The sequence below is a fragment of the Gopherus evgoodei genome, chromosome 4, assembly GCF_007399415.2.
Source record: "Gopherus evgoodei ecotype Sinaloan lineage chromosome 4, rGopEvg1_v1.p, whole genome shotgun sequence".
NCBI classification, from domain to species: Eukaryota; Metazoa; Chordata; order Testudines; family Testudinidae; genus Gopherus; species Gopherus evgoodei.
Genome location: NC_044325.1, coordinates 131751291 through 131775041, shown reverse-complemented (window position 1 = coordinate 131775041; position 23751 = coordinate 131751291). Strand labels below are relative to the sequence as shown.

At 65.4% G+C, this 23751-nt stretch overlaps 1 protein-coding gene across 5 annotated transcripts in view; it reads left to right on the top strand.

Moving 5' to 3' along the window:
* Window positions 1–21370, top strand: part of CELSR2 (cadherin EGF LAG seven-pass G-type receptor 2) — a 65390-nt gene extending 44020 nt beyond the window's left edge. Inside the window, exons 12-35 of one of the 5 annotated variants that reach the window (XM_030561106.1) lie at window positions 7–181; window positions 580–721; window positions 1783–1903; window positions 2643–2826; window positions 4012–4113; window positions 4283–4377; window positions 5562–5771; window positions 6612–6795; window positions 7879–8022; window positions 8984–9170; window positions 9795–9962; window positions 10092–10218; window positions 10502–10702; window positions 11018–11192; window positions 12271–12383; window positions 14491–14570; window positions 15106–15232; window positions 15618–15737; window positions 15980–16110; window positions 16237–16325; window positions 16568–16738; window positions 17309–17530; window positions 18483–18726; window positions 19865–21370. In XM_030561106.1, coding sequence (XP_030416966.1) covers window positions 7–181; window positions 580–721; window positions 1783–1903; window positions 2643–2826; window positions 4012–4113; window positions 4283–4377; window positions 5562–5771; window positions 6612–6795; window positions 7879–8022; window positions 8984–9170; window positions 9795–9962; window positions 10092–10218; window positions 10502–10702; window positions 11018–11192; window positions 12271–12383; window positions 14491–14570; window positions 15106–15232; window positions 15618–15737; window positions 15980–16110; window positions 16237–16325; window positions 16568–16738; window positions 17309–17530; window positions 18483–18726; window positions 19865–20117 — 3765 coding nt within the window. In that variant the 3' untranslated portion in view covers window positions 20118–21370. Of the gene's footprint in view, window positions 1–6; window positions 182–579; window positions 722–1782; window positions 1904–2642; window positions 2827–4011; window positions 4114–4282; window positions 4378–5561; window positions 5772–6611; window positions 6796–7878; window positions 8023–8983; window positions 9171–9794; window positions 9963–10091; window positions 10219–10501; window positions 10703–11017; window positions 11193–12270; window positions 12384–14126; window positions 14302–14490; window positions 14571–15105; window positions 15233–15617; window positions 15738–15979; window positions 16111–16236; window positions 16326–16567; window positions 16739–17308; window positions 17531–18482; window positions 18727–19426 lie in introns of those variants that run through there. The other 4 variants (XM_030561108.1, XM_030561105.1, XM_030561109.1 and 1 more) reach the window with 4 other exon arrangements.
* Window positions 21371–23751: the final 2381 nt, after the last annotated feature.

The following is a 23751-nucleotide window of genomic DNA, read 5'->3' as shown; positions in this document are numbered from 1 at the left end:
TGGCAGGGAGTGCGGATCGGTGAGACAGCGGCCAGTGCTGTGGCCCTGAACATGAACCAGGCCGAGCAGGTGAATGTGGAGCGTGGCTGCAGTGTCCCTGACCCCTGTGACTCCAGCCCCTGCCCGGCCAACAGCTACTGCAATGATGACTGGGACAGCTTCTCCTGCAGTTGTGACCCAGGTGAGGGGCCAGGAGCTGGGCGGGTGGGTGCAGGGGGTCATGCGCTGCCTGGCGATCCCTGTGCACAGGATCGGCTCTGCCCCATGTGCAGCTTCAGGGGTATTTGCCGCCCCCAGTACAGCCCCCAGGAGCCCCTTGGGATCAGCGGGACACATCTCAGCCAGGCTGGGGAGCTGTGGGGAGCTCAGGCCAGCAGCTCTGGGGCTGATCACATGCAAGGGGCACCCCAAGGCTGGCCAACTCCCTGGAGAACAGCTGGGGACAAGGCTGCCCTGACTCTGGTGCCGCACGCTCGGAGCATCACTCATCCTCAGCCAGCAGGGGTGGGCGGCCGTGGGAGCCCCGGCCTGGGGCATTGGGACACTGAACCCCCAGGCATCTCCTCCTTCCTGCCCCAGGTTATTATGGAGACAGCTGTGCCCACGTGTGTGCCCTCAATCCCTGTGAGCACCAGGCCACGTGCACTCGCAAGCCCAGCGCCCCGCACGGCTACACCTGCGAGTGTACCCCCACCTACTTCGGCCCCTACTGCGAAAACAAGTGAGATGCCGGGACGTATGTGTGTGTGGGGGGGGATATGTGTCTGCAGTGCAGGTGTGCTCTGTGCGGGCCTAGTACTGGGTGTGCAGTGTGGGGGTGTAGGCAGTGAGTGTGCATGCAGTGCAGGTGTGTGCTCTGTGTAGGGTGACTAGATGTCCTGATTTTATAGGGACAGTCCTGATATTTGGGGCTTTGTCTTATATAGGTGCCTATTACCCCCCACCTCCTGTCTCGATTTTTCACACTTGCTGTCTGGTCACCCTGCTCTAGGTGTTCTGTGCAGCTGTATGCAGTGTGTATGTGTGTGAGAGAGCACCATGTGGGTGTGCACATGTGTGCAGTGCAGAGGTATGGAGTGAATGTGTGAGTGTGCATGCCCCATGCAGGTGTATTCAGCGAATATGTGTGTGCGGTGTAAGTGTACACTCATGGTGTGTGTGTGCATGCATGCTGTACAGGCATATGCAGTGTGTGTGTGCCATACAGGTGTACTTAGTGAGTGTGTGTTTGCACTGCACATGTATGCTGTGTGTGCACATAGTAGAGATTTATGCAGTATGTGTGTGTGCATGGCATGTGGGTGTACTCAGTGATTGTGTGTGTGTGAAGTGCAGGTGTACGCAGTCAGTGTGTCTGTGTGTGCAGTGCAGGTGTACACAGCAGGTGTGCATGCAGTGCAGGTTACGCAGTGATTGTGTATGTGTATACACGTGCACAGTGAGTGTGTGTGTGTGCAGTGCGGGTGTGTGCTGGGTATGTGTGCAGTGCAGATGTAGGCAGTGAGTGTGTGTGTGCAGTGTAGGTGTACGCTGGGTGTGCGTTGGGGGTGTGTGCAGTGCAGGGCCAGGCAGTGTGTGCCCGGTGTCTGGTAGCATGTGGGGGGCATTGTGTGTGCTGTGTGTATGCAGTGAGTGTGCCAGGCATGTGTGGGAGCAGTGCCCAGAGTTTGGGGGGGAGGTGCAGCCCACACGGGTGAGTGCCAGGTGCCCAGTGAGGGCGTGGGGGGGGGGCTGCGTGTGCAGTGTGGGTGCAGGTAACGAAGCCGGGTCTGGTCTGCGCAGGATCGACCAGCCATGCCCGCGGGGGTGGTGGGGGCACCCCATGTGCGGCCCCTGCAACTGTGATGTCAGCAAAGGCTTCGACCCCGACTGCAACAAAACCAGCGGGGAGTGTCACTGCAGGGTGAGTGAGGGCGATACCACTGCAGGGGGAATGGGGGGGGTGCCTGGGTCAGCTGGGGGGAGATACCATTGCTGGGTGGTGCCAGTGACCCAGAGATTAGCTTCAGGGCTTTTGGCTCCTTCTGCCCCTCCCATCAGCCCCCTTCTGCAGTCCGGCTGTTCTGCCCATCCCCTGCCCCCCTGCTTGGCTCTGGGCCCTGTGTCCCCACCCCACACCGGGTTCCCAGAAGGGCTGCAGCAGGGACCTGGAGCTGAGCAGCACTGGGACAGGGGGTTCCTATGAGGCAGTTTGAGGGCCCAGGTGGATTGTGAGATTTTTTTTGCCCTCTGCAGCCTTGGAAGCGGGCAGGTGGGGCTGGGCTGCTGAGCTCTGGTGGTACCTGCCCCATGGAACGGCTCTGCCCATGGCCTGGGCTTCAGGCAGCCGAGGGGCTGGCAGTGGGACATGGTCGGTGGCAGTGCCTGCTGGCTGTATGGGGGTCCATGCATGAGCACAGTTTGGCCTGTCTCAGCGAGTCAGCCCCCCTCCCCCATGGCACTAGCTAGGTCCTGCCAGCAGGCTTAACTGGATGGGTGGGGGTTGTACTCTCCCTCCACCAAGAGGAGCCCCATGGGGCAGGGGGCAATGGGTGGCTCTGGCCCTGCAGCGGCCTGTGGGCTGCCTGATTGATGGATGGGGTTTGGCTGCCCAGGGCTGTCAGCTGCTCTCTGGGGCTAACGTCCTGTGTTCTGCCCCCCAGGAGAATCACTACCGCCCGCTGGCCAGCGACTCCTGCCTGCTGTGCGACTGCTACCCCACGGGCTCCCTGGCGCGGCTCTGTGACCCTGAGACAGGGCAGTGCCAGTGCAAGCCAGGCGTCATCGGGCGACGCTGCGACCGCTGTGATAACCCCTTTGCTGAGGTCACCGCCAATGGCTGCGAAGGTCGGCCAAGCCCCCATGGCATGGCGGAACCGTGGTCCCCAGGGCATGGCAGGGACTGGCCCCCAGGACAAAGAAGGACGCGGGCCCCAGGGCACAGTGGGTGCAGCCCCCAGAGCATAGGAGGATGCGGGCCCCAGGGCATGGCAGGGCCCAGCCCCCAGGGCACAGCAGGATGCGATCCCCAGGGCATGGCAGGGACTGGCCCCCAGGGCAAGGCAGGATCTGGTCCCCAGGGTATGGCTGGGATTGGCCCCCTGGGCAGGGCACAGTGGGTGCAGCCCCCAGGGCATAGGAGGACGTGGTCCCCAGGGCACGGCAGGGACTGGCCCCAGGGCACAATGGGTGCAGCCCCGAAGGCACAGTGGGATGCGGTCCCCAGGGCATAGGAGGACACGGGCCCCAGGGCATGGCAGGGACCGGCCCCCAGGGCATAGGAGGACGCGGGCCGGAGGGCATGGCAGGGCCCAGCCCCCAGGGCACAGTGGGTGCAGCCCCCAGGGCATAGGAGGACACGGGCCCCAGGGCAGGGCAGCGACCGGCCCCCAGGGCACAGTGGGGCACTGTTCCCATGGCATGGCCGACACAGCCCTGAGGGAGGGGGCGGGACACAACCAGCAGCATGAGGCGGGATGCGGCCCCCCAAGGCCCAGCACCACTCAGGATGCCAGTGGGGGGCACGCCCAGGACATGGGATTGCAACTAGGGGCAGTGGGGGGGGAACGGCCCCCCCGGCAGGAAATAAAGGAGTTGCTGGGAGGTGGGGTCCTATTAGATAGCTCCACCGCGCCCTGGGATTGGAGGGTGGAGCTGTCAGTATCAGCAGGCTGAACGGACCATAGCCCCTGAACTGTGGGCCCCCTGTCCCTCCCCATGCTGGCGAAGGGGTGCCTGGGCCACCGGCTGCCAAGATCTCCCAGCCAGGGTGTGGCCTACGGCCCCGGGTGATGTCTTGTCCCTCCAGACTCCCCATGGACCCTGCTGCCTGCCCACCCCCTGGCAGGCCCTTGTCCAGGCAGGGTCTGTGATAGCAACCCCCCAACTCGGGGCTGTCATGTGGCCCGTGTGCCCCCCAACCAGGGCTCCCCTGGGCACACTGCGTTAAGCTGGCCCCTGGACCTGCCCAGCTGGGGGCACCTGCCTGGGTACCCTTGGGCTGTCGCTCTGATTCGCCTCTTTGCCCTGCAGTGAATTATGACAGCTGCCCCCGTGCAATCGAAGCCAACATCTGGTGGCCCCGCACCCGCTTTGGGCTTCCCGCCGCGTCGCCCTGCCCCCGAGGATCTTTTGGTAACTATGTGCTGCTGCGATGGGAGACGGTGCTCGACGTGCCCTCATGCCATGGCTGCAGCGCGCTGCCCTGTGCCCGCCTGCCCAGGACCCGCAGGCGTGGGACAGTGCTGACTCGCTGGCGGCAGGGCCTGGGGACCCCGCAGTGACCCCTGCTTTCTTCCCGCAGGCACTGCCGTGCGACACTGTGACGAACACAAGGGCTGGCTGGCTCCCAACCTCTTCAACTGCACCTCACTGCCCTTCGCCCAGCTCCGGAGCCTGGTAAGTGGCATCTGCCCAGCACCCTCAGAGCTGGAGAGCCCAGACCCAGCCCTGCCAGGGCCCCTCGGCAGCTCCCAGCGCCCTGGCTGTGACTCCAGGGGGGCCCAGCATGCACTGCTCCACCTGGAGAGGTGAGGCCTAGGGTGTGGTGCAGCAGTGCATGCTGGGAGTGGTGCTCCCTGTATGGTCAGCCCCAGATGTCATTGCCACAGGAGTTGGCCCCCCAGCGCCAGGCGCTTTGGATGAGGTTGCGTTGTGCTCTGGGCGAGCCCCAGCGCAGGGGCCATCGGTGCTGCCAGGCTCCACTTGCCCTGCCCCACACTTCATCCTGGCCCCCCAGTTCTGTCCCCAGTCCACCTCAGGCTTCACCTCTCCCAGGCTGGGGGTGCTGGAGGTTCCTCTCCCCCTCCAGGCCAGCAGTGTCTTCAGGGGTTTTCAACCCCCCTGCCTCTGCTCAGGACAAGTGTGCAGGGGGCCGAGGAGCTGCCCTGTCACTCACTGTGGGGAAGGCCCTGACCTGCTGGGCTGTTTAGCTCCCCCCATGCAATGGTATCGGGGGTGGGGGGGGAGATCTGCCAGCTTCCTGCAGCGGCTCTGACTGGCTGCCCTTCCCCAGGAGACAGGGCAGTGGGCAAGGCAGCCAATCAGAGGGGTTTTTCCCACAATTTGACCAGTCCCATCCTTTAGAGAGGGCATCATGAGAGCTGGGCTCCAAAGGCAGCAGGACCTCAGCCATGAGGCCTCTCCCCAGCCCCGGCTGCATTCGGTCTGGGACTCCCCGGCCTTCCTGGTGCCCGGTCCTGAGCCCCCCAGGCCACGTTCGGTCTGAGGCCCCCCATGCTCCTGTGTCCCCCCAGGTACCTAGTGCTGAAGCCCCCAGGCTGCTTTCAGCCTGGGCCTCTCCGCCTCCCCAGTGCCCCAGCCCTGAGCCCCCAGGCTGTATTCAGTCTGAGGCCCCCCTGCCTCCCCAGTGCCCCAGCCCTGAGCCCCCAGGCCGTATTCAGTCTGAGGCCCCCCTGCCTCCCCAGTGCCCGGCCCTGAGCCCCCAGGCCGTATTCAGTCTGAGGCCCCCGCACCTCCCCAGTGCCCGGCCCTGAGCCTCCCAGGCCATGTTTGGTCTGAGGCCCCTGTGCCACTTCCGGTGCCCCAGTGCCCAGCACTGATGACTGCCTTGCCTGGCGCAGGCGGAGCGGCTGCTGCGGAATGAGTCGCTCCTGGACCCAGGGCTGGTGCAGCGGGCGGCCCTGCAGCTGCACAATGCCACCCAGCACACAACCAGCTACTTCGGCAGTGATGTGCGGGTGGCGTACCAGCTCTGCACCCGCCTCCTGCAGCACGAGAGCCATCAACAGGGCTTTGGCCTGGCCGCCACACAGGACGTCCACTTCACCGAGGTGCCAGCGGGTTGGGAGAGCAGCTGGGGTGGTGTAGGGAAGCCCAGCCGGGCAGGCACAGGGGTGGGGGCTTCAGGTGGCATTGCCTGGAGAGGGAGGGACCTTGGCTCCTGGGCACGGGGGCCTTGTTGTGATCAGAGGACGCTCCCCTGCTGGGGTCACACATATGTCTCATGGGGCAAGCTGGAGACTGACCCTGTGCAAAGCAGCTGGCACAGGAACCTGGGAAAGAATCTGAGCACTGCCAGGCCTGTCCGGGCTGCCCCTGAGTATGGGCACAGGGTGGCTGGGTGGCTCAGTGACACCTTACAGGACACAGGCCGGGCATGGCTGGTGGCATGTGCATGGGCAGGGGGCTGATGGGAAGGATGTGGGGCCCCAGTGTCGCTTGGTGCAGGCTGCCCAGGGGATTCCTGGGGCTCTTGTGGCCTGGGGCAGGTGATTCCCCCTCACACCCACAAGCAAAACGCCTGGCAGGGGAGATGGGGCAGGCAGAACCCACAGGGTTGGGTGGGTCCTACGGGGTTGGGCGGGTCCCCCAGGGGCGGGCGGGTCCCCCAGGGGCAGGCGGGTCCCACAGGTCAAGCAAGTCCCCAGACACCCTGACCCCACGGTGCTAGGCGCCAGCATCAGAGCCACAGGGCTGGATCCCCAGATGGCCCCACTGAGACCCGAACCGCGACCTTGGCTCAACCCCGGAGGGGTGGGACTCAGGCGCTCGGTCACCATGGTGACGAGCCTGCCGCAGTGCCTAGCCAGGCCTGTGCTCTGGATGCTGACCCGGGGGTGCCCCGTGTGTCGGCCCAGCAGTGCCCCTTGCTCATGGTGCCCCCCCGGCAGAACCTGCTGCGGGTGGGCAGTGCCCTGCTGGCTCCCAGCAACAAGCGCCACTGGGAGCTGATCCAGCAGACGGAGGGCGGCACGGCCTGGCTGCTGAAGCGCTACCAGGATTACGCCAGCACCCTGGGCCAGAACCTGCGCCAGACCTACCTGAGCCCCTTCACCCTCATCACACCCAACATCGGTGAGGACGTGGTCGCTGCGTGGGGGCGTGGCCGCTGCATGGGGGTGTGGCTGTCACGGGGGTGTGGCCACTGCATGGGGGGACTGTCTCTGAGTGGGCCAGCTGTGCCCATGTGCAGTGAGAATGGCAGATGTCTTGGGCCCGGGGGCTCGCTGCAGAGGGCCAGCTAGCTCCTGACATGGCCAGTGGGGGCAGGAGCTGAAGGGGCCAGGGAGACCAGTGGGGGGCTGAGGAGAGTGGGGCTGGGCGGAGACCGGGTGGGGGGGCTGAGGAGCGTGGAGCTGGGCGGGCCGACTCCAGTGCACCCTGCGCTGTCCCTAGGTGCTGCTGCCTGGCCGTGGGGCAGGACGAGGACATGGATCTGACCAGCCCCACCTGCAGGCATGGCACTGCCCATAGAGGGTGCACCTGTCTCTGGTGGGGTGGAGGTGTTATCCTGGGACTCCTCCCTCCCTGGCTGCTCAGGGACGGGCAGAAGCAGCTGGGGCTCAGCTCTCTTGGGGCTCCCTGGCCCTGGCAAGAGTGCCCTGCGCTCAGGGTGGGGACATGGCCCCGCAGACCAACCTCGTTGTCGAAGCTCAATGCCCTGGGGGGCCTGTCCAGCCCCAGAGCCAGGCCCCCGCAGCAGGCGGCTCATGGGCTCCGGCGGGCGAGGGGCTCTCTGGGTACCTCCCCTGGCCTGTGCGTCACGGCGCAGCTGGCACTGGCTCCACAGGGGGTGCAGACTGCTGTGCCTAGGAGCCGGAAGGGGAGCCCTAGCATGTGAGGAAGCCCAGCCTTATTCCCTGCAGGGCTGCTCCTGAGCAGCCCCAGTCCGGGGAAGGTGGGCACTCGGCACCCCCATGGCTGGGCCCGGGAGTCTCTAGGGCTCCCAGAATCATGGCCATATGTTGGCTTGGCTGCCCAGCCTGGGAGGCCTGCGTGTGGTGCAGGGGGGTGGCAGCAGGCGGTGGCTGGAGTCTGGGTCCAGGCAGCGGATGGGCCGAGCTGGGAGCCAGAATGGGCAGGAGGGTGGGGTGAGCTTGACGGAGGCCGGCTGTGCCCTCGGCAGGCCCAGCCCCTCATGGGGGGTCTCTCTGCCAGTCATCTCCATAGTGCGGCTGGACAAGGGGAACTTCGCTGGCACCAAGCTGCCCCACTACGAGGCGCTGCGGGGCGAGAAGCCCACGGACCTGGAAACCACTGTCATCCTCCCCGAAACCATCTTCCAGGTGCCTGAGGGCAAAGGTCAGTCAGAGGCAGTGCCCCACCGGCGGTGCCAGCTGGGGGTGGAGCTGGGCAGCACCTGTGGGGAGCCTAGGATTGAGGGAGGACTGGAGGGGGAGCCCCGGGCTGGAATTGACGGGGCAGCAGGTCGGGAGTGAGGGGCACAGGCAGGGCTGGGGAGAGCCCAGGGCCGGGATTGAGGGGGCAGCAGGTCGGGAGTGAAGGGCACTGTGGGGAACCCAGGGCTGGGATTGAGGGGGCAGCAGGTCGGGAGTGAGGGGCACAGGCAGGGCTGGGGAGAGCCCAGGGCTGGGATTGAGGGGGCAGCAGGTCGGGAGTGATGGGCACCAGCAGAGCTGCGGGGAGCCCAGGGCTGGGATTGAGGGGGCAGCAGGTTGGGAGTGAGGGGCACTGTGGGGAACCCAGGGCTGGGATCGAGGGGGCAGCAGGTCGGGAGTGAGGGGCACCGGCAGAGCTGTGGGGAGCCCAGGGCTGGGATTGAGGAGACAGCAGGTCGGGAGTGAAGGGCACCGGCAGAGTTGTGGGGACCCTAGGGCTGGGATTGAAGGGGTAGCAGGTTGGGAGTGAGGGGCACTGTGGGGAACCCAGGGCTGGGATCGAGGGGGCAGCAGGTCAGGAGTGAGGGGCACCGGCAGAGCTGTGGGGAGCCCAGGGCTGGGATTGAGGAGACAGCAGGTCGGGAGTGAAGGGCACCGGCAGAGTTGTGGGGACCCTAGGGCTGGGATTGAAGGGGTAGCAGGTTGGGAGTGAGTGGCACTGGCAGAGCTGGGGGGAGCCCAGGGCTGGGCTGTAATCCTAGAGCTGCTGCAGCCCTGGGGGAACATGGCACAGCCTGGTACTCTCTGTGGGCACCGGCCTGTAGTGCAGGGAGTGCGGTGGGACTGGTCCTTGCCTGGGTCTGTGCTGCCCTCGCAGGAGCAAGGTCCAGCCCAGCTCTCACCTACCCTGATTCTCCCTCCAGACCCCCCCATGGGCAGTGCCAAGCAGCCCCCCAGCTCTGCAGAGGAGGAGGAGGAGCAGTCGCTGGTGACTCGGCACAAGAGGCATCCGGACCTGAATGAGGGCCAGGCCGTGGCGAGCGTGATTATCTACCGCACGCTGGCAGGGCTGCTGCCGGAGCATTATGATACGGACAAGCGGAGCCTGCGGTACCCATAGTGCTGGGGAAAGGATCCCGGGGTGGGGCGGGTGCTGGGGCGAGGAGCCCGGGACGGGTGATGGGGAGAGGAGCTGGGAGGTGCTCAGGACAAGAGCGGGGGGCGCTGGGGAGAGGAGTTGTGAGGGCGTTGGGGAGAAGATGGTGTGGGGTCGGGCAGCGAGAGGCAGTGAAGGCCCCTGTTTACCCTCAGCCAACGTGCCATGGCCCTGCCCTGTGGGGTCCCCAGGGGAGCTTGGTCTCCCTGGCCCTTCTGGGAACTGGGCTGGGACCCTCCCCCCATCTCCTCTGGCAGGTAGCTGGTGGGGGCAGGTAGGTGTGGCACAGGAGTGCAGGCGGGGGCAAGTAGCTGTGGGGGGCAGAGGCATAGGGGGCACAGGAGGGGAGCAGTTAGCTATAGGGGGAGCATAGGCACAGGAGGCAGGCGGGAGGCAGGTAGCTGGGGGAGCAGAGAAACGGTGCAGGCAGCTGTAGGGGGGCAGAGGCGCAGGGGGCGCAGATGGGGGGCAGGTAGCTGTGCGGGGGCAGGTTTCTGGGGGGTGGAGCACACAGGTTCTGGGGCCATGGCGAGGGGGGCGCGTGGTGTTGGGTCCCACAGCCCTGGCTGTTCCCACAGGGTCCCCAAACGGCCCGTCATCAACACGCCGGTGGTGAGTATCAGCGTGCACGCCGAGGAGCAGCGGGGGCCGCGGGCGCTGGAGAAGCCTGTCACCGTGCAGTTCCGGCTGCTGGAGACGGAGGAGCGCTCCAAGCCCATCTGCGTCTTCTGGAACCACTCCATGCTGTGAGTACCCCCAGCCGGGCCCAGCACCCCCAGCCTGCCCCCTGTGAGGGGGGCTCTGGGGGATCCCGGTGAGGGGACAGGGTCTGCGAGCCCAGAGCCCCCCTCAACTCCAGCTCTCCTGCTCCTCAGGCCTGGCGGAGCAGGCGGCTGGTCGGCCAGGGGCTGCGAGCTGGTCTTCAGGAACCAGAGCCACGTCAGCTGCCAGTGCTGCCACATGACCAGCTTCGCAGTGCTGATGGACATCTCCAGGAGAGAGGTGAGCAGGCAGCGCCCCACCCCAGGGGGTGGAGCCATGGGCAGGGTCACAGTGTTAAAGGTGAGGGGGGGAGGAGCCCCATCCTCCAGGGAGTAGGGCTATGGGTGGGCCCACAGTGTCAAGGGTGAGAGGTGGAGGAGTCCCATCCCCAAGGAGATGGAGCCATAGGCAGGCCCCATGTGAGAGAGGGTGGGGCTATGGTGATCTCTGAGCCCTGAACTGGTTGGGGGGCGGGTCCTGTGGTGTCTGGCTGCTGCCCAACGAGCCCCCCTTTGCCCCCCAGAACGGGGAGATCCTGCCGCTGCAGACCATCACCTACGCCTCTGTGGCTGTGACGCTGGGCAGCCTCCTGCTCACCTTCCTGGTGCTGGCTGGCCTGCGGGCCCTGCACACCAACCAGCACAGCATCCACAAGAACACCGCCGCCGCCCTCTTCCTCGCTGAGCTTGTCTTCCTGCTGGGCATCAACCAGGCCGACATCCCCGTGAGCCTGTGGGCAGGGTCGGGGGGGGGGGGGCTGGGCCAGCCTGGGTCCCTCCTGCGGCATGACTGGCACAGGGGTGGGCGCTGAGCGGCTTCGTGACCCTTGTGCAGGCGGCAGCTGGGCCCTGGGCCTCTGCGTGGAGCCCCGGTGGCTCTGGCTGAGCCCAGGCATGGAGGCCCTGCAGTGTGCAGTCTCCCAGCTGGGGGCAGCAGGTCGCCCCAGAGCCTGAGGGGGACACGCTAACTGGGGTGTCCTGGGGCCTTTCCCCGGCTGTGCTGGCTCCCCCCACTCCCTGAAGCCCAGCTCTCCCCGCAGTTTGCCTGCACCGTGATCGCCATCCTGCTGCACTTCTTCTACATGTGCACCTTTGCCTGGCTCCTGCTGGAGGCACTGCACCTCTACCGCATGCTGAGCGAGGTGCGGGACATCAACCACAGCCCCATGCGCTTCTACTATATGGTGGGCTGGGGTGTGCCAGCCTTCATCACAGGTGAGCCCGGCGCTGCCCCGCCTCTCTGCTGGGGCTATGTCTGCTCCCACCCAGTCTCCGCTGTCAGCAGCTGGGCAAGGCAGGGAGGGGAGTGCTCTCGGCAGGCTGGGAGGAGCAGGGTGCACCCGCCCCCCATGCTGGCTTGGAGTTCTGTACTGAGCCCTCACCAACCGGTTATCAAGTGTGGATGCCTCTGGAGTTACGGACAGTCCCCTGGGGCATTCCCCTCTGTCTTGCCACCCCAGTGAGCTGGCCTTTTTGGTAGCTGGTCCCTCACCACGGATCACAGCAAGGTTCAGGTCACTCCCAGTCCCAAAGGACCAGTCGCTTCCCCCAGCTCTGCTGCACCTTAGATCTCACCCCAAGGACAAGGCTTGCAGCCAATCCTCTAACAAACTATCTACAGAGTTATTAGCTAGGAAGAGGTTACGAGGGTTACTGTCGAGGTTACAGCAGGAAACAGATACACAAATGAGTTCTAATCTTAAGTTTCAAAAGGTAATAGAGGCTTCTATGAGAAGCCAGCTGTATGTGTCCTTTAGGGCTAACCCAGGCCAAGCAGCTGGGCAGCTCTTGCTTATGCCTAGAAACACTTGGCCCCCCAGCAGCACAAAGATGACAAGTTTCTTTTGTTTGGGGGTTTGATCCCCTCCTGCCATGTGCTCTGAGCTGCAAATCCACTTGCCTGATTCCTCTTCACGGGCATGAGGGAGAACAAATGTCTTTTGTCCTCTCGCTGACGGTACATAGGGACATTCCAGTGGCAGATCCGGTATTCATGGACCTCTCCCAAGGGGCAGGGCGTCACCTCTTCTTTGGAGCCCAGCCCTTCACATTAGCTAACATCTCTCCGGGCTGCTGGGTCCCACCGGCACACAGGCTCACAGTCCAACCCCTTAGATGTCATCTTGCCATCAGAGATATGGATGTTCCGGGTGAGATTGACGCCGGCAGCTGCTCCCGAGCACTCAGTAAAGACTGATCACATCCTTCCTGGTCTGAGGGCTCGTGGATTGCTGGCTCCTCAGTACCCTGCCAGGATGGGATGTGATGAGCCATGCGGCTCCTCTCTTCACAGGGCTGGCCGTGGGGCTGGACCCCGAGGGCTATGGGAACCCCGATTTCTGTTGGCTCTCCATCTACGACACACTGGTCTGGAGCTTCGCTGGGCCCATCGCCTTCGCCGTCTCGGTGCGTATGGGGACAGTGGGGGTCTTGGAGGCTAGTGCATGGGGCTGGGGAGACACAGGGAGGATCAAAGGCCAGCAAGACCAACAGCAGCATGGTCTGGCCCAGACACACACCCCCCAAGGTCCCCTGCAGTGGTATTTCCCCTCAACTGGCCTGGGCACCCTCCCAGTCCCCCTGCAGTGGTATCTCTCCCCAGCTGACCCGGACACCCCCCCAGTCTCCCTAGAGTGGTATCTCCCCCAGCTGAGCCAGGCACCCCCCTTTCCCCCTGCAGTGGCATCTCCCCCCAACTGAGCCAGGCACCCCCCCAATCCCCCTGCAGTGGTATGCCCCCCATATCTCCAATCCCCTTGCAGTGCTATCCTCACACACACCTCCCCAACCTGCAGTGGTATCTCTCCCCAGGCCCCTTGCAGTGGTATCTCCCCTCAGCTGGCCCGGGCACTCCGCCAGCCCCCCTGAAGTGGTATCTCCCCCCAGCTCACCCAGGCACCCCTGCAGTGGTATCGCCCTCACTCACCCTGCAGTGACACTCCCCGCTGGTTTTGTTGCAGTCGGGGTCGAAGCCTTTGCTGACATCACAGTTGCAGGGGCCGCACATGGGGTGCCCCCAGGGCCGGTGCAACCCATTAGGTGACCTAGGCAGTCGCCTAGGGCACTAGCATTTGGCGGGTGGCATTTCGGGTCCTTCAGCGGTGACCACGGCGGCTGGATCTTCGGCCGCCCCGGTCATCGTCGGCATTTAGGTGGAGGGACCTGGGGTAGGGGGGCGCGGGGAAGGACACCTGCAGCGAGTAAGGGGGGGGATGGCACACAGGCAGGGGCGGCTCCAGGTATCAGCACGCCAAGCACGTGCTTAGGGCGGCAAGCCACTAGGGGCGCTCTGCCGGTCGCTGTGAGGGCGGCAGGCAGGCTGCCTTCGGCGGCTTGCCTGCGGAGGGTCCGCTGGTCCTGTGGCTTTGGCGGACCTCCCACAAGCCTCCGCAGGCAAGCTGGCCGAAGGCAGCCTGCCTGTCATGCTTGGGGCGGCAAAATGCCTAGAGCCACCCCTGCACGCGGGGGAACAGCTCCCCGCCCCAGCTCACCTCTGCTCTGCCTCCTCCCCTGAGCACGCCGCCCCGCTCTGCTTCTCTCCCTCCCAGGCTTGCGGCACCAAACAGCTGACTGGCGCCGCAAGCGTGGGAGGCGGGAGAAGTGGAGCAGCGATGGCATGCTCAGGGAGGAGGCAGAGCAGAGGTGAGCTGGGGCGGGGAGCTGCCGCACGGCTCCCCAGGCCAGGGGGAGCTGCCGTAGGGGGAGGTGCCTCAGGGCGGAGTGGGGGAGCTGCTGCTGGGGGGCACCTCAGGGCGGAGGGCTGCCACAGGGCTCAGGGTGGGAGGTGCAAGGTGGAAGTTTCGCTTAAGATGCGAAACATCATTGCACCCGCCCTGGGTGCCCCCACCACCCCCACGGGCACAGCTGGTTGATCCTGCACAGAGCAGCCCCAGCTTCATTACCTGCACCCACACTGCACGTGCTGCCCCCCCCACACCCTCGCTGGGCACTTGGCACTCACCCATGTGGGCTGCACCTCCCACCCCACACACACTCACTCTAGTTGTGGCGGGGGACTAGGAGTCAGGACTTTTGGATTCTATCCCTGCTCGGGGGGGTGTCTAGTGGTTAGAGCAGGGTGGTTGGGAGCCAGGACTCCAGGTTTCTCTTCCCAGGCCTGCCACTAACTTTCTGTTTGACCTAGGACAGGCCCCTTTGCCTCTCTGTGCCTCAGTTTCCCCGCTGAGGTCCCCTGCTGGGGAGAGCCATGAGGGGCGAGGAAAGGGCCCGGGCCATGCAGACCTGCTGCTCTCCCTCCCACTGGCCTCCAGACTCCTCCTGTCATGCGGGGCCAGGAAGGGAACCCCCCTACCATGGATTCCTTGTAAGTGTCCCAGCCCAGCCAGACCAGGGCTTTGACCTGGGGGCTGCTTCCCGTGGCTCATTCCAGCACAGCCGCATACCCCCTTCTGCCTTGGGCTCTGCACTATGGCCACTTGGGCAGACTGTGGGGAGGGGCGGGGGGGCCCCGGGCCCTGCCTCCAGCTGCTGACCCACCCTCTCCCTCCTGTAGACGAGCGTCTTCCTCCATGTCCTGGCCACCAAAGCCGCCTGCCTGGCCCAGGAGCAGGGCTTCGAGAAGAGGGGCCCAGTGTGAGTCTTCCCCCTTCCCCCACCTCCCTAGTGCCTGGCACACTGTGGCAGAGCTGGGCAGCCCTGGCTGGCGGGGCAGCACGGGAAGTGCTGACTGAGGCCTGCTCCCAGGCGGAGGAAACCTGGGAGGTGTTTGTTGTGGGGGGAAGCTCTGCTGGGGGAACAGCCCCTACTACCTCAGAGTGTGCTGCAGGGGTGGGTATGGGGCGCTGTGGGGGAAGGGGGGCTGTATTGTGCAGTGGGGCCTGTAGGCAGCGGTTTGGGTGTGGGGGGTTGGTGTGGGGGTGGGCAGGGAAGGGGTAGGTGCAGGCGGGGTTGGTGTGGGTGGGGGAGGGGTTGGCATGGGTGGGGTTGCTGGGGGGATGGGGGAGGGGGTGGCATGGGCAGAGTTGGTGTGGGCATGGCCAGGGGACGGGTTGGCACGGGCGGGGTTGGTGTGGGGGAAGGTGAGGGAGGAGTTGGTGTGGATGGGGAAGGGGTTGGTGCGGGCGGGGTTGGCATCTCTGGCCTGGCCTGACCTCTGTGCCCGGCACAGGTCGGGGCTGCGGGCGGCATTCCTGGTGCTGCTGCTGGTTAGCGTGACATGGCTCCTGGCCCTGCTCTCCGTCAACAGCGACTCCATCCTCTTCCACTACCTCTTTGCCGGCTTCAACTGCCTCCAGGTACGGTGGGACAGGGGGTGGGGCCTTCCCCCAGGATGCGTGGGGCCTTTTCCCCAGTGGGGGAGGGGGTCTCCCCAGTTTGGCCCGGGAGCTGAGCCTGAGTAGAGGTGGCTGGATGCCCCTGCAGCCCTGCGTGGCCCTGTTGGCCCAGAGCCGGCCTCACACCATATTGCTGAGGGGGTTGTGCTGTGACAGCTGGGGGGGATCTGGGCCTGGCACAGAGATCCCCTCTGGAGGAGCCCGGTGTGGGCCCCTGCCCCCAGAGCCATCATCCCCCAGCAGAAAGCGTGGCAGCACGTCGGGGCAGGGGGCCTGGCTCATGGACCCCCCCCCGGCTCAGCTCAGCCCTGGCGGGCTCTGACCTGCCCCTCGCGCCCTCCCTCAGGGCCCCTTCATCTTCCTCGCCTGCATCGTCTTCAGCAAGGACGTGAGGAAGGCTCTGAAATTCAGCTGCAGCAAGCACAGCACAGACCCCGAGCTCACCACCAAATCCACCCTGACTGCGGTGAGTGCCAACCCCGCACAGCCAGAGGAACTGTGCCTCGGCCCAGCTCTCTGTCCTGGGCGGCATCATCTTTACCAGGGCTGGGCTGGCAGGGGCTGCGGATCAGGAGTGAGGGGCACCGGCAGAGCTGCGGGGGAGCCCAGGGCTGAGGTGCTGGGGGAGGGGCAGCACGCTGAGTGGGAAGTGTCAGAGGAAGCAGTAACTCACTGTCCGCCCCCCTGTTCTCTGCCCCCCACCCCCAGGCCTACAACTGCAACAACACATATGTGGCCGGCCGGCTGTACCACATGCCCTTCGGTGCCTCCACGGGATCCCTGTGCAGCACCGTGCACTCCGGCAAGAGCCAGCACAGCTACATCCCCTTCGTGCTCAGGTACCACCCGCCCTGCCAGGGCCCCCCCGGGGCAGCGCTGGGCCTGGAGGGGCTGGGGGGGGCGGGCTCGAGAGCCCAGTGTGGCTGGACCCTGTGTGGATCTAGCATCCTGGCCGTGTTTTGCAGGGAGGAGTCCGGGCTGAAGAGCTGCCAGGTGCCCAGTGGGCAGACGGACACCAGTGCCCACTTCCTGGAGGCCACGGACCAGCCGAATGGTGAGAAGGGGTGGAACGGTGCTGCCCTCTGCTGGGCAACGCAGAGCAAGCGGCTAGCAACAGTGTCCTCTGGTGGCTGCCACGCTGGGGGGGGCAGAACAGGGGTGTCTGGAGCCTGGCACCAGGATCCACCTCCTGGCTATGCCCTAGGCTGGGAGGGGCCCTGCAGGCCAGAGGCCCGCTGAGGGCTAGGGGCGGAGGCGTGGGCACCATGCTGAGCTCTTTGTGTGACCCTGCCCCAGAGCACGACACAGACTCAGACAGCGACCTGTCCCTGGAGGACGACCAAAGCGGCTCCTACGCCTCCACCCACTCCTCGGACAGTGAGGACGAGGCGTTCCCGGGGGAGCCCTGCTGGGAGAACCTGCTGGGCCTCCCCAGTGAGAAGCTGCCGCCACACAGCGCCCCCAAAGGTAACGTCGGGACCTGGGGGCTGCCCGCAGGAGAGGGAGCAGCCCCTACAAAGGGTCAGCACCCAGGAGTCCCATTCTGAGAGGGGAGGCGGGTAATCCGTGGGGCTGGGCAGCGCCCTGCTCTCCTGGCTGGCACCTTTCCACACCTGCCCTGGCTGTCCTGTTACCCCGGATGCCTGCCCCATGCCGGGTGCTGCCCTCCCCTCGCCTGCCCCATGCCAGGCGCCTGCCCTCCCCTCGCCTGCCCCATGGTGGGTGCTGCCCTTCTCTCACCTCCCCCACACCGGGTGCTGCCCTCCTCTCGCCTGCCCTCCCCTCGCCTGCCCCATGCTGAGCACCTTCCCTCCCCTCGCCTGCCCCACGCCGGGTGCCTGCCGTCCCCTTGCCGGGTGCTTCGCTCTCCTTGCCTGCCCTCCCCTCACCTTCCCCACATTAGGTGCCTGCCCCATACTGGGCTTCTGCCCCACGCTGGATGCTGCCCGCCCTTCACCTTCCCAGTGTGAGCAGGAGCAGCCCCGGGGTGGTGGGGAGCTGGCTCTGGGGTCCCCGGCTCACTGTGCTTTCCCCCAGCGGATAACTTGCTGGCCCACAGCAAGCCCTACTGGCCAGGGGAGTTTGTGACCACGGCCAGCGAGAGCGACGGGCACACCGGCCCCGAGACGCTGCAGGTGGAGCCAGCCGTGGGACAGGTGTGGCTGGGACCCCTGGAAGAGACACCCAGGGAGAACGGGGAGGCCCTGGACAAGAACGTGCTGGTTCCACTACCCAACCCCTCTGCCCAACCCCAGAAAGGTAAGCGGGGAACCCAGCAACCCCTCACCCCAGGGTTGGCGTCTAGCACTGCACTGCAAGGCTGGTGGGAGGGTGCTGTGCAGGGCAGGGGTCCTCCACAGATACTACTAGGGTGACCAGATGTCCTGATTTTATAGGGACAGTCATGATTTTGGGGTCTTTTTCTTATACAGTCTCCTATTACCCCACCCCATCCCGATTTTTCACACTTCCTGTCTGGTCACCCTAGATACTACTGATTGGGGGTGGGGCGCTCCAGGGGCTAGAGGGTCCTTAGAGCTTCCCCTATAGACTTGGCAGAGCCTGGCATGGCTTCTCCATCCCTTCACTGGGTGGCACTGGACCCACATAGCAGCTGGTGGTCGCAGGTTCCTGCTAGGCCGGGGCTGACCAATGCTTCAGAGAGGCAGGCGCTGCAGGTGAGGCGAGCCTGGCAAAGCCACAGGACCTGCTGTGGCCCTGCTGGCTGCAGGATCTGGGAGCCCAGGCTGGATGGGCTGGCTCTGCTCCCATGGGGCGATTTCTCAGTCTGCAGCGCGGCACAGGGCGCCTGCCTGGGACAGGAACCGGGAGGGTCCCCCTCACCCCTGCCCTGGCTGCAAGCCCCTCCCATCTCCCCCTGCCCCACCTCACGACCCCTCCCATCTGCCCCTGTCCGGCCTCACGGCCTCTCCCATCTGACTCCTGCCCCAGCCTCGCGGCCCCTCCCATCTCCCCCCTGCCCCACCTCACGACCCCTCCCATCTGCCCCTGTCCGGCCTCACGGCCTCTCCCATCTGACTCCTGCCCCAGCCTCGCGGCCCCTCCCATCTCCCCCTGCCCTGGCCTCACGGCCCCTCCCATCTGTCCCCGCCCCAGCTGCCTGGGCCTGCTCCACCTTCTGCCGCAGCCTCATGGCTCCCCCTCCATCTCCCCCCACCCCGGCCTCACACTCTCCCAACTCCCCCTGCAGGGATCCTGAAGAAGTGCCTCCCTACCATCAGTGAGAACAGCCTGCGCCCTGTACCCAGCGAGCTCTCGGCCCCCCCGCCGGGCACAGTGGCATCGCGTGGCTCCTCGACGGGCAGCGAGGGCAGCCGGGGGGGCAGGGTTCTTCCGCGCCCCCGCCAGACGCTGCAGGAGCAGCTCAACGGGGTGACGCCCATCGCCATGAGCATTAAGGCCGGCACGGTGGATGAGGACTCCTCCGGCTCCGAGTGAGTAGGTGCCCGGGGCTGAGCCCGCTGCCAAGGTGCTGCCTGGAGACCCTCCGGAGCCAGCAGGGCAGGGGCAGACCACTATCCCGGCCTGCCACTGACCCCTCCTGGCACCCACCTCCAGGGCAGTCAGGGCCACAGCCCTGCCTGGGATCTGGCTGGGGGCGGGGGAGGCTGTGAAGCTGCTCCCTCTGCACCCCAACCTCCCCTCCCCGCCCCGCAGGCACCACGTCAACCTCCACCTCCATCACCACGGGAGGTGATGTGCCCATTCAAACCAGCCAGGCTCCACCTCCCCAGATGGCTCCTCCCCTAGCCTAGTGCCCCCATGGCTCTGCCCTCACTCTGGGCCTGGATCCTGCCCCCCACCGGGGTGAGTCCCAAGTGCTGGACTGGGCTGTGGGGCCAGAGCCTCAGTTCCCCCCATCCCCAATTCCACGTGGGGTTTGGCCACACCCTGCGAGTCACAGGATGGGCCAAGCTGTCCCCAGCCGCTGGGAGCCTGCCGCACCCCGAGCAGCTGGCATGGGGCTTAGCCCAGTGCTCCAAGCTGGGAGTTTGGGGCTGCAAGGGGGCAGAGCCGATTCAGGGTGTGGGGGAAGATCCTGCCGGGGCGCTCGCCTGCTCTAACTCCTCCGCTGCCTTCTCCACTCGCACTAACCCCTCCCCTCCTCTCTGTCTCCCGCCCTCAACTGCCCAGATTTCTGTTCTTTAATTTCCTCCATTAACATGCGCGTCACGTGGCTTTGCCGCCCCCCTGGCCAGCCTGCCGGGGGCCCGGCCCAGCTGCTCATGACCATACGTCTGTGTGTTTGTTCCCCCCTCCCCTCGGTCTGTGTCTGATCACTGAGCAGGAGCGACGAGACCTCCATTTGAGCGGGCCCCCGGGGCCCAGCTGACAGGGCCCTCTGCCCCAGGGGCCAGCCACCAGCCAATGGGACCCCTGCTGTCCCAGCCCGGGGACCAGCTGCCAGCTGATGGGGCCCCTCCATCCTGGGCACTAGCCGCCAGCTGCCAGGGTCCCTCTGCCCTGGGAATCAGCTGATTGGGCCCCTCCATTCTCGGGACCAGCCGCCAGCCAGTGGGGACTCTCTGTCCTGGGGAGCAGCTGTCAACTGATGGGGACCTTCTGCCCCAGGAATGAGCCGACAGGACCCCTCTGCCCTGGGACCCAGCTGCCAACAGACGAGGCCCCTCTGCCCTGGGACCAGCCGATGGGGCCCCTCCATCCTAGGGACCTGCTGCCAGCTGACGGGGCCCCAAGCTGCACTGCCCCACGCTCCTGCCAGGTGCCCCACTGGCTCATCAGCGAGGAGCGAAAGGACCCAGGGCGCCTTCTCGACCCGCCAGGGTTTTTGTGCCCAATGCAGCCCCCTGCTGGCTGGTGCTGAGCAGGGCAGGGGGCCAGGACCATGGACGTACTTGAACTGCTGCACATTGGCTCCTGGTGAACGCACTCAGCCCCACAGCTCCAGGCATGCGGCTGGCAGAACAGATGTCGCCGTGCAGAGCCGCTCGAGATGGGACTGGGTGCCTGGGGCACGGCCCTGGCTTGAGTGCCACTGGGCCCCTGTGCTGGTTGCCTCTATTCCGCCCCCCCTCCACGAGGCCTGGCGTGGCCCCCCCACCCCTAAAACAGCCCCGGGTTGCTCATTGCCATGTGGGGCTGCCTGGCAGAGGGCCAAGTGCCCAAGCTACTGCTGGGCAGGCTGTGTACTCAGCGTCTCTGATCCAGACCCCAGGGAATCTCACTGTGCCCCCCGCCCGCCAGGCCTGACCAGGTGTGGAAACATCAGTGGGGGCTGGGTTGGCCCCACAATGAACCAACCCCAGGCCTGAACACGCTGCCATGGTGATGCTGGGCCTGGAACATGCCTGTGTCTCCAGTGCTGGCACAGTGCTGCATGGTGTGCCCGTTCCTTGCCTGGCAGTGTTGCTATGACGCTCTGGGGATCGGAGCAGGGTGCAGGTGGCTGGGGGTGGCTGTGCAGAGCATCTGGGGCAGCTGGGTGAGGGAAGGGGCCCCACTGATAGGGCCACATTCTGCACCTGTAGCAAGCGACAGCAGCAGTCCCCAGCTCGGCAGGATGGGCCAGCTGCCCACGGCGGGGCCAGGAAAGACACTCCTGGACTGCTATAGACTCAAGCCCTTAAAACCCGCTACGCTGGCAAGGTTGCCAGGCCCCCATTGGCAGCACCAGGCCCTTAGCCAAGGTTGATGGGGGAGAAGAGATCCCTGCTGCTGCGTCAGCCAGACTGCAATTATTGTGGACACCACGCACACACACACACACACACAACACACACACAAACAAAGGGGGAGGGCTAACAACCCCCTCCGACGCTGAGTGAATGAGGGGCTCCCACGCCACTGGGCAAGGGCCCTGCCACGCCTGCCTTTCTGCCTCAACGCCTTCGTTTTCTATGCCCCCTGCCAGCACTGGCCTAGGGGGCACCCACCAGGACTTTTGGAAAGTGCTTTTTGATACATGTCCCCAGCTCCTGGGCCACGGCCAGCCTGTCTCTGCTGCAAGTAGACAGGGAGGTGCTGGGGGGCAGGGGGTGGGGAGAGAAACATGACGCCGCTGTTGACTCTGGTGTAATTGTTAATTTGATGGCGCTTGCTGGACACTTTTTTTATTTAAAGAACCAGCCTGACTCTGGGCTCGTGTGCTGCAGTGTCATTCCGCAGCGGGGTTTCAGCCGGGGGGGAGGGGAGTGGGGGCACCGGATCTGGGGGCACCCTGTGTGGGACACTGTTCTCTGGGGGCAGGCGCTCAGCCCCTCCCGGAGCTGCACAAAGGAGCCCCCCCTCCCAACCTGCTGGGCGCTCGCCGCAGTGCCCAGGGCAGCGAGGGGGCTGTGGGTTTGAACCCTTCCTGGGTTTTTATTTGTAAAGCTGCAACTCGGTCCTGCTGCTGCTAAAATCTCCCCCCCCACCGAGCCAGGTCCCGCATCCCCCGGCAGGCACCGAAGGGCTGAGCTGTTGGGGGCTCAGGAGGGGCACAGTCCCACCCGGGGGGGCTGGACAATCAGGTATTGATTGGGGAGTGGCAAGAATCCCAGATCACACCTCAGGGGCCTGACTAGCCCCATGGCCAGGCTGGGCAGGAGCTGGGCTGGGTGCAGCTGGGAAGGGCCCAACCACTGGGTGTTAAGGGGGAACTGTCCTGTGCCACGCCCCACTGCAGGCCAGCGGCATTCCCCTTGTGTGCTGCCCCAAGGATGTCCACCGCTTGGACCCCACATTTGACCTCAGCTCTGCCTCCCACCAAGAACAAGTGGTGCAGGGGGACAGGGACAGGCTCAGCCCGTGGCCGGCTCCATGCTGGTTTTGTGGGCCCTTGGCCCCAGTCATGCTGGGGCTGGGGTTTGTTTAGATGTTGCGTTGTGAAGAACAGCCGAGCCCTGGCTTGTGGCCTCCTGTGTGAAGCCACGTGCTCCGGGGCCGACTGGGCAAAGCTGTGGGGAGCAACTGCCCAGGCTCTGGCCCTAACCCCCCGAGCTGGGGGCAGACACATACACGCAGCTGGCTGCTCGCTGCCCTCAGCTCATGGATGCCCGCTGCGGGGGGGAAGGTGGGTAGCTGAGGATCTGGATCGCCCAGACTCAGCCTCAGCCAGTATAAAGGGGCCTAGCTGCAGTGACAGCCCCTGGGCCTCAGGCCTGGATGCTGCCTGAGCGCTGAGCTCACACACAACCACCCCCGGTTAGCTCAGTGCTGGGGGGTCCGTAGAGCCCATGGCACCCTGGCTCTGCTCGCAGCCCCCAAGACACTGCCCTGGGGCAGGACCCTCTGGTTACCCCACCCTCACCACTGTGTCCCCAAAGCCCTGCATCAACTGGACCCAGGCTCTTGCTGAACAGGCACAGGCCCGCCCAGGCACCCTGCTGCCAGAGCCCCCTCCCAGGCCCACTGGGGAGATCCAGCAACAATTCTGCCGAGGGTGCAGCCCAGGTGGGTTGTTTTCCTATAGGACTCGGCCTTTATGTCAATTCAAACCCAGGCCTGGCTAACAGGCTCCTTTGGCCAATGCTGCAGCTTCTCTCCCGGCTGGTCCACACGGTGGGGTGGGGTGGGGCGGAGCGGCGCAGCACAGTGAAGGCAGGGTCCCTGGGTTGTGGGCCAGGCTTGGCAGGGGGCTGAGTTTGGGGCGGGGTCATAGGAGCCAGGACTCCTGGATTCTGCTCCCACCTCTGCTACAGGCTCACTGGGTGAGCTCAGGAAAGTCACTAGGCTAACTCCCATGGAAAGACCCCACTGGCCCTGCTCAGGGCCCCCCTGCCTGGCTGCCAGAAGAGATCATGTCAGGGTGGGGGCAGGGAGGCCCCATGCTCCAGCTAAGCTGGTGCAATAGAGCCAGAGCAGCAGTGCCCCCAAGGCTCAGGGGGTTCCTAGCACCTGCTGGGGGGCCGAGCTCATCTGGCTTGAGCTTGCTCCCCTGCCCAGGCTGGAAGGCGATTACACGGGAGCTGCTCTGCTGGCAGGAGCACACGTGCTGGGCGACCAGGCCCCAGGATCCAGCGCAGCCCCAGCAGCTCCCTGCATGCGTTAACTCCCTGGGCCCAACTCTCCCAGGCCTGCAGAGCGGGTTACTCTGCAAGGAAGGGGAGCCAGAGCCCCTGGACGCTCCCGGAGCCCCAGCTCCCACATCGGACCTCTCCACGGGGCTGGACTCTGCCTGCCAGGGCCTTGCTCAGCTTGTGTGTTCTCTCCCCAGCCCAGCCGCTGCCTTGCAGGAAAGGGACCAGCAGCCTCCAGCTTTATTTAAAAATAGAGTGTATTAAAGAGAGAGAGTTGGGTACAGAGCCGACCCCTCCTGCAAGCGTTAGTATTTCAATGCCCATAAACAAGTACAAAAATAGCTCCTCTCTTAACACCGCTTGTGCCAGGTAGCTGGGGCCAGCCACCCTTGGGGGCTCAGTTCACAGCATTTCAGTGCCACACCAGCGCCAGCGTTCGCAGACCCACCCGAAGCATGGGGGAGATTTCCCAAACAGCTGGGAACCTCCGGCTGGCTCCCA